Here is a 12,362-nt window from a genome sequence, read left to right as displayed (position 1 = left end):
CAATTGAGTGATATTGCTCCAAAGATGATTGTCATTTAACATTTACTTTATATGTAAATTGTATGTTTTCATTGTGTTGAGTTAACTACTAAATTAGGTTAGATATAAATTTTTTGTTTAATTTATATATAAGTCTTATTGTTTTTTAAAATATAAGTTATATTCTAATAATCACGAGTTTTAAAATAATTAATTATAAAATAATCATAGCTTATATTATATGTTAGTTGTTAAAATTTATGAAGTTAGTTAATAAAATATACTAGTGAAATAAAAATTGAGGTAAAAGATTTTAATGATTGTATTAATGTTTTTCTCTACCACCTTTTCAGCTTTTATACATTTATTACCTAAAATTGTTTTATCACACACTTTATTTTATACAAACTTTAATTTTTATTTAGAGCGAACAAATATTAAAAAAGATTCCAAACTATATATTATATTAAAAAAAAAATCAAGATAATTTAAGAGTACTTATTTGTACATTTAACTAAAGAATAGGGATTAGTTTAATTAATAATAACTAGATTGAAGTTGAACCGCTCTTAAAATAAACCGGTTTCATTGGCTATGACTTGGTCACCAGCTTCGATTCGAAGCAGTCGAATCCCAAAACGTGTTTTCTCTTTCTTTCTCTCTCTCTGGAGTCTGGATCCATCAACAAGTGCCTGAGAGGATCGATATTTTCTTACAAGGAAAAGGAAACTGAAGGAATTCTCTTCATCGGATAGTACTACCGTTCGAGATCGAGCTGTTTTTCCATTTCTTGGCAGAGCTATCACTCTCAGTAATCATGTATTCTACACCTCTCTTATCTTTCTTCTCAAGTTTTTTTTACCTTTTGATGAACGTCTTTGGTGTTTATAGATGATTGGATGTTTTTACGACTAAATTCTGTTCAGACTATTAGGCAACTCTAGTTTTAATTTATTTGTTTCTCATTCAAGGGCTTTTCCTGTGAACCTGTTTATTTGTCTTGACAATTTTGTTGATTAGACCTTTTTTTTAGATTTTAGATTTTAGATTATTCTGATTGCCAAGACGATAGATCTACTTGTTCAATGGAAGAAGAAATCGAAACACGAATCTATGTTCTAGTTTTTGAAGTTTTGTTTTGTTCTTTATTCTACAAATGGTACTCTTTTGTGGCTGGTTGTTCCAATTTATTGTATTGTTGCTTGCCCTGAATTCATTCTATTTTGATATACATTAAAAGTGATATTGGATAATGGAGGTGTCGTATCCTTCTTCTTATGTCTCTGTGCCCTATTTATTGCAGAAATGTATGATAATCCGAGACCCCAAATGGGGATGCCAAGACCGGCAGTACATCCTCAACAAACTCCTTTTGGGAATGATTTTGTTGGAGTTGGTTCGGGACTAATAAGAGGTGGCCTAGGTGCTTATGGAGAGAAAATACTAGGATCAAGTTCAGAATATGTCCAAAGCAATGTAAGTAGATGCTATCAATAGGAATTCTCACCTGGATATAGGTAGTAGTTTCTCTAAAAGAGGAATCATTTTTTGTCATATAGACAATTTCTGCACCTTTATGCTAGATCTTATTACATTTTCTAACTTCTTCCTTTCCTTATTAGCTTGTGTTTTTGTCTTTCTTGAGTTTCCATAAGGAATCTATTTGGTGCTTATTTGAATATTAGTGACTAACCAAGGGTAGCTCAAGTGGTCATTGACTGTGCTAGCCTCTTCCAGTGAATAAACACCTGTTATATTAGTGACTATGTTAATATAGTCAAAAGAGTATAATTGTTTACTATATAATTCCAATACTTTCCTGTTTCGTATGTTCTTATATATTTTTCTTCAATGGGCAGATAAGTAGATATTTTGCTGATCCTCAATACTATTTCCAAGTTAATGATCAATATGTGAGAAACAAGTTGAAGGTTGTCTTCCTTCCATTTCTGCATAGGGTAACAATTCGATCCATCTCTCTTTTCCTTTTAGTTAATCACTTATTTTTGTCATATAATCATATCTTTCTTTTGCTTTCAATTTCCTAGGGTCCTTGGACAAGGATATCAGAACCAGTAGGAGGGAGACTTTCTTACAAGCCTCCCATCTATGACATTAATGCTCCAGACCTGTATATTCCTCTGATGGCATTTGGGACATATGTCATTCTAGCTGGAATCTCACTTGGGCTTCAAGGGAAGTAAGTAGTGTCATAAGCATATATCTATATTTGGATTGTTTGATGAAAAAAATGGTTATTTGGGTTTAAATGTCATTTGTAATTTAGTATTTTGATGATGATGATGATTGGAAGCAAAAGGCCTAGGACTTGTTATATTAAATTATAAGTTGAGATGATATTGGGTCTGAATTGGCTGGTGTACTGGCAGGTTTAGACCGGAGTCTCTGAATTGGCTTTTCATAAAAGGTTTGTTGGGTTGGTTCATGCAAGTATCCCTTCTAAGGGTGTCCTTGTTCTCATTGGGAAGTGGGGAAGCACCCTTACTGGATATCGTGGCATACGGAGGGTATACGTTCACAGGTATGTGTGTGGCTGTTTTGGGGAGAATTATATCGGGATATTCCTACTACTTCTTGATGCCTTGTACCAGCTTGTGTATGGGTATATTCTTGGTGAAGACAATGAAGAGAGTTTTGTTTTCGGAACTAAGGACTAGTTATGACTCCACTAGGCACCATTATCTTTTGCTTTTCATTGGTTTAGCTCAGTTCCCACTCTTCATTTGGCTATGTAATATTAGTGTTAACTGGCTGTTTTAGATATTTTTTTTTACACTTTTGTTTTTGGTTTGTGTATTTATTTTGTTTGCAATTAGAAAAGAAAAACTAAATTAGTGTTTGGGTATATTATTTTATATAGGTTGCTTGTATTTCTCATTTGCTATATATATATATATCAAGTTTTTTGTTTTACTATTTGTCTTTGGGCTTGCATATATATGTCTTTATTTTGGTCTGGATAAAAACATTTATAATGTTATGTATGTAAAAAATTATAATGAATAAGAAAATAATGTTCATGATCTATAATAAATAAACTTGGATTATGACTTGTATAAATGAAGTAAAAAAGTCACATTATAATCTATAGTATGATCTATAGTATGATTTAGAAAATATTTTAATCATGTTCTAAAAAGTAATCTTATACCAAACAAAATACAAAATTAAGTTTATCCAGATTGGGTTAGGGTTAAAAATAGGTTTATCTGAAATATCCAAACATGAAATGGATTTTTATATAATGAATTTAATATTTTTAATATTAATTAATTTAATTATGTTAATAGATTTTTAGATGGGTTAACTCTTTGAATTATTTGGATTTGGGTATTAAATATATTCAAGAAATTGGTTAAACATATCAAAATATATATATATATATATATATATATATATATATATATATATATATATATATATATATATAATTCATTGTTAAAAAGGTAAAAAAAATTAAACTAGTCATAAACATATTAAATATGTATTGAAGTGATTAAAAAACTTAGTTGAATAATTTTATTTTGTAAATAAATAATTTTTAGTAAAAATTATTTATTTGAAAATTGATGTTTGAATAATAATGAAAATTAGTGGGTTAGCCTCTAAAGACAAGTATGCTTAGAACTCTTAAGAAAAATTGAAGGATCCTTACTTTCACCATGAATGATTTTCTCAGAAAATGTTCAATCTCCAAACAGTTGGAATCAGCTTATGCTTTAATGCTTAAGACCAGTTTAGATCGAGATTGTTTCTCAATGAATCAATTTCTCACAGCTTGTTCATCTCGCGGTTTCATAGATTATGCATTTCAAGCTTTCACCCAAATGGAGAATCCTAACGTTTTTGTCTACAACGCGTTAATTAGAGGCTTAACCCATTCTTCTTCTTCTTCTTCTCCAGTTCGAGCTCTGCCAATTTACATTGACATGTTGAGAAAAGGAGTAAGTCCATCCAGTTATACGTTTCCATCCATTATTAAAGCTTGTAATTTGTTATCCGCTAAAATGTTTGGGGAATCAGTTCATGGACAGATTTGGAGAATTGGGTTTACATCTCATTTACATGTTCAGACTTCTTTGGTTGATTTTTACTCAAATCTCTGTAGGATAATTGATGCCAGAAAGGTGTTTGATCAAATGCCTGAAAGAGATACTTTCGCAAGATCTACTATGGTTTCAGCTTATACTCGACTTGGGGATATGACTTCTGCAAGGAACCTGTTTGATGAAATGCCTGAAAGAGATATTACTTCTTGTAACACGATGATGGATGGTTATTCCAGAATTGGAGATGTTGATTCTGCAGCTTCTTTGTTCATTGAAATGCCACAAAAGGATTTAATCTCATGGACAACTATGATTAATTGTTATACTCAAAGCCATAGATACGAAAAAGCATTGTCTGTTTTCGATGAAATGAAATCCAACGGTATCAATCCAGATGAAGTTACGATCGTTACCATCATATCTGCTTGCGCACATTTGGGGGCTCTCGATTTCGGAAAAGAATTATATCATTATGTAATGCAGATTGGTTTTCATCTCGACGTCTACATTGGTTCAGTATTAATTGACATGTTTGCGAAATGTGGAAGCTTGGAAAGATCCCTAGTAGTGTTCTACAAATTGCAGACAAAAAATCTCTTCTGTTGGAATTCGATCATTGAAGGACTCGCTATGCATGGATTTGCAGAACAAGCTTTGAAAATGTTCGACAAAATGATAGCAGCAAACGTGGAACCAAACGGGGTTACATTTATAAGTGTTCTCAGCGCTTGTACTCACGCAGGACTCATCGAGGAAGGACAAAGGATGTTCGAAAGCATGGTTAAAGATTTTTCTCTTTTGCCAGAGATTCAACACTATGGATGCATGGTTCATTTACTATGCAAAGCAGGTTTGCTTGAAGACGCGTTGAGATTAATTGAACAGATGAAAATCGAACCAAATTCTGTCATTTGGGGGGCTTTACTTGGCGGGTGTAAACTTCACAAGAATGTGGAGATTGCGGAAATTGCAGTTGAAAGGCTGGCGGTTATGGAGCCTAACAATAGTGGGTATAGGACGTTATTGGTTAATATTCATGCTGAAGCAAACCGATGGAGTGAAGTGTCGAAAATTAGGTTGGATATGAAGGAAAGAGGTGTAGAAAAGACATGTCCCGGTTCGAGCTGGATTGAAATCGAGAATGAGATTCATCGGTTCACTGCTTCGGATAAATGTCATTTTGCTATACTTGATATATATGTTATGTTGAATGAGTTGAATAGACATATTAAGTTAGTTGGTTATATGAATGAACTAGAACTTGTCTAGTAATCTTCACTTCAAGATTTTCTTTGGAACAAATCTTGTTGCGATGCATTCATGATTTTTATAATCATTTTTGGTTGATCCACTTGATTTGACGATCATTTGACTTACAAAGTTTTTTAAACCAATATATGTTCGATGTATTAGGTCAACTCTCTTTTTGAAGATCTTACATTTTTTTGGTTAGCCACCTCACCAAATCTTAATTGAGGCCAAGGTATTATATTATCCTAACATTTTATAATTTTTTGTTTTTTTTACGTCAACTTCACTTTTATCAAAGTTTTTAAGTTCGATTTAATCAAAATGTATTAGATTCGGATACCCACCAACATATTATAGGCGGCCCTAGGGTAAGGTCAGTTAGGCAGCCATTTAGGACTCCCTTCCTACGGGTACCCAATTCCTAGACCGAATAAAGTTCCTCCCTAAGTCATTATACGTGTTAATATCATTTAACCAATTACATAATTGTTACTCAACTCAAGTGTCAAAATGTGTTATTTACTAAAAATTTTAAGTTTGATTCTCACTTAAAAAAAATACTATGATTAAACTAAGGTCTAAGGATAGATTCGACCTAAGAATAGTTTGATTAAACGAAAGTCTTAACTTCGATTCTCACTAAAAAAAAATAATCTAACTAAACAAATGTTTTAATTGTCTGGTCATGATAGTCACCCCAAAATAAACTCTGTTAAAAAAAAAAATCCTAATATATTTGTGTTTCTTGAGTTGTTGGTATTGAATAAATTCCAATTAAGAAAGAAAAAAAATAAAAAGAAAGAAGATCAAGGAAAGAATAGAGTTTTTAATTTACTGTAGTTTGAGAAACAATTGTATATAACCTGATTGTGTAGGGATATGAATATATATATAAGTTTAGGATAAAAATGGTAAACATAAAAGTGATCAAACAAGAACGCATTTTGATTTCTCATGCATCCACCGCCACCGGCACCGTTCGGGCCGCTCTTCCTCTTTCTTCGCCGCCGATAACCTTTCGTCGCCGCCGGCGCTGCTTTCGTTTAGGTTTCTTTTACTCTCCCTGACTCTCTTGTTCGCTCACGATTCCATTATATTTCTTCGCAAGCTTCAGTGCTACCACAAATGGCGAAGCATTTCCTGAAGCGGTTCGTCAGGAGCATCGGTAAATTCGTTATTGTTCATATCGTTCTCGCTTCTTATTTCTTTATCTCGATACCTTTTCATTCGATGGAAGTTACGCCTTAGTTGCTGTTGTTATCCTAATATTTTGTAATTTAATAAAATCTTCCTGCTTGCTTGCTATCATTCAGTAGTTGCTCAAATGGAACGTGATAGATACATAGAGAGGAAATTGTGTCCCAATTTGCTCGTTTTCTGTTTACTAATGCAATTCCATTCGACCTGAACAGGAATCATAGTGATTGAATTAGATTTAACTGTAAATCCTTTTTTAATGGTCACACAGATGTCAGTTTACAATTGTCCAAGAAAGAGGAATCATACAGAACTTTCACACATAATATACTTATTAGGCATGAGTCTCACTGCGCAGAAGGAAAGAAGTTTGATACAGGAGTTGTCAAGGAAGACAAGAGCATCGCACAGACAGGGAAGCCTAAATTGGATGAAAAGGCGATGCGTGATTCTAGCTCTTCGGTTGATGACAATCCCAGTGATCACAAGTGGAAGCTAGAAATTGAATGGCTAAGCAAAGCTCTTCGACCTGCTGTAGAATTTTGTAGACGGGCTCTTCCAACAGGTTTGTCTTTCACTTCGTATTTATTGTTGTACTTTGAATGATGTTTATTTCTTTTGTTCTTTAATCAAAGAGCTGTTACCTTTATCTTTCATTGATCCCACTCCATTTTATTATTTTGCACAATACAATTTTCTTGCTTTTGTGAAAATATAAGGCTAGATTCTAGTGCATTCGTGCTCTGATTATTTCATGTACTTGGAGGCTAATAGACTTGTATTAACTATAATATTGTATGCAGGTAATGGCACTGAAAACAGACCCCCTACTAGCAGTAAATCGTTTTCAGAGATTGTTGCATATATCCAGCAGAGTAATTTCGGACTCCAAGATTGGAGCTTGAGCGATCTAACTATAGGTTTATACCTTATATATCTTCAGCAAGCGGCCAAAAATCCATTTGAAGATGTTAAGGGTGTCCAGATATCATCAGATCCAATAGTAAAGACTAGACCCTTCAGAAAATTCCATAGAAATATTATCATCAAAATACACGAGATGCATTATGTTTTTCCCAGAAATGGAGATCATACATCCAGGAAACACCTGAACCAAGAATTTTTGTTCACAACTTCACATGGACTACTTACTAAATATTGTTCATGTGATTTAGGTTCATGATTTAATTTATCATCTAGAATTGGCGAGGGGGGCATACAGGGATAATGCCGCTGGTCTTGCAAGGAAAAGCATGCTTCGGGAAAGCAACATACTGAAGTTCATCAAAGACTCTAGTATCATGCGGCCTGGATACTATATAGGCATCGATCCTCGCAAGCAACTTGTGATTCTTGGTATTCGTGGAACTCATACAGTTTATGACCTTGTTACTGATATAATTTCTTCAAGCAGTGAAGAAGTCACATTTGAAGGCTACTCTAGTCATTTTGGCACTGCTGAAGCAGCTCGTTGGTTCCTTCATCACGAGATGAAAACCATAAAGAAATGCTTGGACAAATACAAGGTTAATGGTTGTTTTTAATATGTTTTGTTAATTAATTATTACCCTCCTAATATTTTCAATGCTAGTCATCCCTACTTCCTGCTGTTTCTGTTGTTGTCTAGAAAGGCAGCAGTTTCCTGTTATAGGAGATTCTAGGTTCAAAGTTTATTTCTTGTTCCTTTCCTGTTTCCTGTTTTGTCATTTAATTGTTTCACTATACGCAAAGCATAGATCAATACGAAACTGTGAAGTTGATATCTAGTAGCCCATCCCCTAACAGTTTGAATTTTGCAAGAGATGATAGCTTAAACGTTTCATTGGATTTAACTTATCCACAGGGTTTCAAGTTGAGGTTAGTAGGTCATTCATTAGGAGCAGCTACGGCTTCTTTGTTGGCCATAATGCTCAAAAGAATGTCTGCTGAGGAGCTGGGTTTTAGCCCTGATATTATCTCTGTTGTTGGATATGCTACCCCACCTTGTGTCTCCAGAGAACTTGCTGAATGCTGCTGTGATTACGTCACTACTGTTGTAATGCAGGTTGGTGAATGTCTCTACATAAGCATAATCAGATTTTTTATGATATCGCCACAGTTGATATCTCTCTTTTTGTTACTTTGAATAAACGCCTTTTTCATAGAAAGAAAAACCTTCATTTTAGAAAGAGCCATGCAAGACCTTAAAGAATTACTCCCTATTTGCAGGATGATATCATTCCGAGATTGAGTGCAGTTTCGTTAGCAAAATTGAGGAATGAAATCCTTCAAACTGATTGGTATGGTTTGTGTTCATATCTTTGAGTTGTATATACATGCCATGCATTCACCTATATGATACTTTCTGCAATCTAAACAATTAAGGTGATTTACATTCCTCTGTTTCAGTAGTCTTCAATGTGGTCCCAGTACTGTGTATAATTAACGTAAATGAAATTACATCTAGAATTCTCAGTAACCATGCGTGTTTTACTGATTTTTCTTAACAGCTAGAAGATGTATGCATGTGGTTGAGAGCCTCAAATATAACCTTAAGCTGAGACCTAAAATCATTTGTGTTTTAAGAGACTCAAACATTATTAACTCCAATAATCTGTATTTTTTCTTTCCAAATCCAAATTGAGACTTCAAGTTTAGTAAGATATTCAAGTCCTGAATGAACTTTAAAGACAGGCCGGTTGAATAAGAGGTTATGTTACACTACATCATCTCCAACAGACCTTGGGGATCAAAATGCTTCATTTAATTTTGAAAATATTAAAAGTTAAAAGTTAATTATCCATCCCATGTCTAGCAAATATAAAGACCAGGAATTGAACATATCATTCATATTCTGTGCTAAATGTTCTTAACAAGTCTACAATAATTTGAGAATTTTCTTTATTCATTTGCTTAATCTCAGGTTGAGCGTGTTAGAGAAGGAAGATTGGGGAAGTGTTAAGGATTTTGTAACGAATGCAAAACATGTTGTTTCTTCTGTTCAAGATGCAACTAGGAAGCTCGCCGATTACACCAATTTCAGAAGTGAAGCGAGTGTTCTTTCGAGTACGAGTAGGCACATCTATTGTGATATTTTTCTAAATAGTCACCAGAAACCAATTTGATTTCCTCTGGATTTTGGTTTGAACAGGAGATTCTACCAAGAGCAAAACAAGAGAAGTAGAAGTCTCCAGTTCTTCTTGTTCCGTTGTTAAGGAAAATGAAGAGCCTTCTGGTCATGCGTTGCCTGAATTGTTTGTTCCGGGGACTGTTTATTATCTGAGAAGGAACATGGAAGGCGGGGGAAGTACAAGGAGAATGAAAGGAAAGGCGTATTTCAGTTTATGGAAAAGAGATAGAGGGGAGCATTTTGAAAGGATTCATCTATCGAACAACATAATTTCAGACCATAAATGTGAGGCGCATTTATATGCTCTAAGAGATGTCATCAAAGGTCTACCTGGTACCCTCCAAGATTCCATTTTTAAGTAATCCATCCTAATGTCTTTTAGGTTCAAATTTTCTATATAGTAATAATATATATATATATATATATATGTATATATATATATATATATGTCGAGTTATGTATTTTTCTTCAAATTTCAAGAGGAGATATTGTTGTTGTACACTTGTGTACATATATGCTGGATTATTTTTCTTTCTTGTGCATCATTTGCTATAATTAGATTTAGGGTTGCAAAACCGACTCAACTTTCAAAACCGATAACCGAACCCAACAGAACCATTGTGGTAGTTACAATTAAGAGTTAAACTTGTCTCCTAATAGGTAAAATGTCAACTGTTTGGAATCTTTTACATACTTAACCATGCAAATGATTTGTAAAGTACCATGTTGAAGACAAATAGAGACAAGACAAAAAGTACGTTAGAAAGAACAACAATTAACATTATCCACTCTCTTCTTTTCCACTTCTCTTATTTTGGTCACATTCCACAACAAGCTATATATAATATAAGGTAGAGCTTCTCATACATCAACCATTTCTCTACAAGTTTAATATTTTTATCTTAACTAGGTTTTCTGTCTTTGCACTTTGTACCTTTTTTATTTAAATATCCTGTATTTTATGTTATTTTCTTGAGGAGGTTAGCCCATCAAATTTAAATGAGAATATAACCCGCTAGTTAAACTTTTTGTTTTTGCTGATACAAATAATCAAACAAATTTATTACAAATCATTACTTAAACAAATATACACATGCCCGGGCATTGTATAATTTAATTTGAATTTTAGAAAATTAACATGATTCATCAATCGTCACTTATTTCATCTTAAGACGTTATTATTGTCACTTTCACTATTAGACGAGACTCGTATTAGTATTAACAATTAACTCAACTAAGGGTATGACCCGTTTTATTAATACAAATATTATTTCATTTAAAAATTCAAATAATGCAAATTAAAGAATAACATTTATTAAATATAATCAGTACCTAGCTACATGACATACCCCTCTATTGAAATTTATTTGGAATCATAATATTAATCTCCAATTCCTCATGCTAGAATTAATTTCAAATTAATTGTATCCAAGCCTAAGCTCCAAATCCAACTTATCATCATGGTCTTCCCTCTCGCCCAATATCTTCTTCTTCGTCGCTAAGTCGACTCCATGAACTCGACCAAAGTTTGAGCTCAAACTCATTTGAAAGGCAGCATGAAAAGTAAGAGGAGTAATCAATCCTTGATCCAAAAAACGATTACCATGAAAGTTGGGCAGTTTTGCAATAATATTGGCACACGAGGAATTAGGAGGAGAAGAAGAATCCATAAACTTGTAGTAATTCGGTTGGATCGGTTCGGTTTGTTTGAGTATTGCGTAACTCTTGGTGGCCGAGGTTGGCTTAGCTTTTGCTCGATCTTTCCTGTGTATGTTCATGTGACCTCCTAAAGCCTGGGCTGTGGTGAAACCTCTTTTGCAGAATATACAATCGTAAGATCGGCCCGTATCGATCCAATCTTGATCACGATCACGATCATTATCATTATCACCAATATCATCCCTTGTTCTTGATGATGTTATTGAGTTTTTCATATTCATGGAGGCTTGATCTAGATCAATATAAGTTTCCATTGAAAGAAAAGATAGAAAAGATGAGATATTGATGAGAAAAATGGGGGGATTAAGAAGACAAATTTTGAAGGGTTTTAATTTAATTAAAGATGAACTATAAGTAAAGATGAAGTTTGGTGGAGTATTTCCTTTCAGATGGCCGGCCGGCAATTGTATAACATACAATTAATTAATTAAACCATAACAATAATAATAATAATAATATAGTGTTATATATATATTAACATATACCTTTCATTGTCTTTACATTAATTATATTTATATATTTGTATCTACCAAGGTTTTTCAACAAGTTTGTCATCTTTCTATCTATCTTTTGTCTTACCCTTTTTTTAAAAAAACTTAATTCATTAACCATCTAATTAAGAAAAAGAAACTATGATGATGTGATGTGTCACAATCATGTATATTATTGAAAATAAATAAATTGAGTATTAGAGAAAATTGTATACATATATATGCAACCCCCAATTATTTAATAATACTATTCATTTTCATTTATAAATTATAAGAACATGCATGCATGTGCAATATATGTATCATTGGAGATCCACCATATAAAGGAAAATAAAAAGATTTATTCTTAACCTACTACTTTAAAACTCTACTATTATTATCTAATTAAATAATCTAAAAACGATAATTTAAATTGTTATTCCTTTATTTTTCTCTTCGGATTCATGAATTAAAGTTAAGGTGGGATTGAAAAAATATTGTGATAAGTTTGAAATATATATTTTTTTCGAAAAAGTCTTAAGCTTACTTGAGTCCTGACCTAATGTA

The 12,362-nt window shown here is 33.0% G+C and overlaps 4 protein-coding genes across 4 annotated transcripts; 3 read left to right on the top strand and 1 right to left on the bottom strand.

The window, feature by feature from the left end:
- The first annotated feature begins 605 nt into the window (after positions 1–605).
- Positions 606–2,877, top strand: LOC124938263 (protein YIF1B-like). The gene is made up of 5 exons (XM_047478680.1): positions 606–798; positions 1,283–1,455; positions 1,839–1,937; positions 2,028–2,179; positions 2,370–2,877. The coding sequence occupies exons 2-5, from the start codon at positions 1,285–1,287 to the stop codon at positions 2,758–2,760; spliced, it is 813 nt and encodes a 270-aa protein (XP_047334636.1). The 5' UTR covers positions 606–798; positions 1,283–1,284; the 3' UTR covers positions 2,761–2,877.
- Positions 2,878–3,640: 763 nt separating this feature from the next.
- On the top strand, positions 3,641–5,325 carry LOC124938452 (pentatricopeptide repeat-containing protein At1g06143). Its single transcript, XM_047478896.1, has one exon. The coding sequence runs from the start codon at positions 3,663–3,665 to the stop codon at positions 5,316–5,318; it is 1,656 nt and encodes a 551-aa protein (XP_047334852.1). The 5' UTR covers positions 3,641–3,662; the 3' UTR covers positions 5,319–5,325.
- Positions 5,326–6,237: 912 nt separating this feature from the next.
- LOC124938578 (diacylglycerol lipase-beta-like) lies at positions 6,238–9,970 on the top strand. Its single transcript, XM_047479045.1, has 8 exons — positions 6,238–6,465; positions 6,769–7,062; positions 7,301–7,500; positions 7,673–8,023; positions 8,341–8,541; positions 8,706–8,776; positions 9,400–9,542; positions 9,628–9,970. The coding sequence occupies exons 1-8, from the start codon at positions 6,426–6,428 to the stop codon at positions 9,966–9,968; spliced, it is 1,641 nt and encodes a 546-aa protein (XP_047335001.1). The 5' UTR covers positions 6,238–6,425; the 3' UTR covers positions 9,969–9,970.
- A 940-nt stretch (positions 9,971–10,910) lies between these two features.
- On the bottom strand, positions 10,911–11,603 carry LOC124940661 (transcriptional regulator SUPERMAN-like). The gene has a single exon (XM_047481193.1). It carries the CDS (start codon positions 11,577–11,579, stop codon positions 11,025–11,027), a length of 555 nt encoding a protein of 184 aa, XP_047337149.1. The 5' UTR covers positions 11,580–11,603; the 3' UTR covers positions 10,911–11,024.
- Between the last annotated feature and the right edge of the window lie 759 nt (positions 11,604–12,362).

The sequence above is a fragment of the Impatiens glandulifera genome, chromosome 5 (genome assembly GCF_907164915.1).
Source record: "Impatiens glandulifera chromosome 5, dImpGla2.1, whole genome shotgun sequence".
NCBI lineage: Eukaryota > Viridiplantae > Streptophyta > Magnoliopsida > Ericales > Balsaminaceae > Impatiens > Impatiens glandulifera.
This window is presented reverse-complemented; position numbering and strand designations above follow the sequence as displayed.

Coding starts and splice junctions, on each gene's coding strand:
- LOC124938263 (XM_047478680.1), top strand. CDS start 1,285: ATGTATGATAATCCGAGACCCCAAATGGGGATGCCAAGACCGGCAGTA. Junction 1,938..2,027: donor TCCTTCCATTTCTGCATAGG/GTAACAATTCGA, acceptor TCAATTTCCTAG/GGTCCTTGGACAAGGATATC. Junction 2,180..2,369: donor TCACTTGGGCTTCAAGGGAA/GTAAGTAGTGTC, acceptor GTGTACTGGCAG/GTTTAGACCGGAGTCTCTGA.
- LOC124938452 (XM_047478896.1), top strand. CDS start 3,663: ATGAATGATTTTCTCAGAAAATGTTCAATCTCCAAACAGTTGGAATCA.
- LOC124938578 (XM_047479045.1), top strand. CDS start 6,426: ATGGCGAAGCATTTCCTGAAGCGGTTCGTCAGGAGCATCG. Junction 6,466..6,768: donor GCGGTTCGTCAGGAGCATCG/GTAAATTCGTTA, acceptor ATGGTCACACAG/ATGTCAGTTTACAATTGTCC. Junction 9,543..9,627: donor TGAAGCGAGTGTTCTTTCGA/GTACGAGTAGGC, acceptor TGGTTTGAACAG/GAGATTCTACCAAGAGCAAA.
- LOC124940661 (XM_047481193.1), bottom strand. CDS start 11,579: ATGGAAACTTATATTGATCTAGATCAAGCCTCCATGAATATGAAAAAC.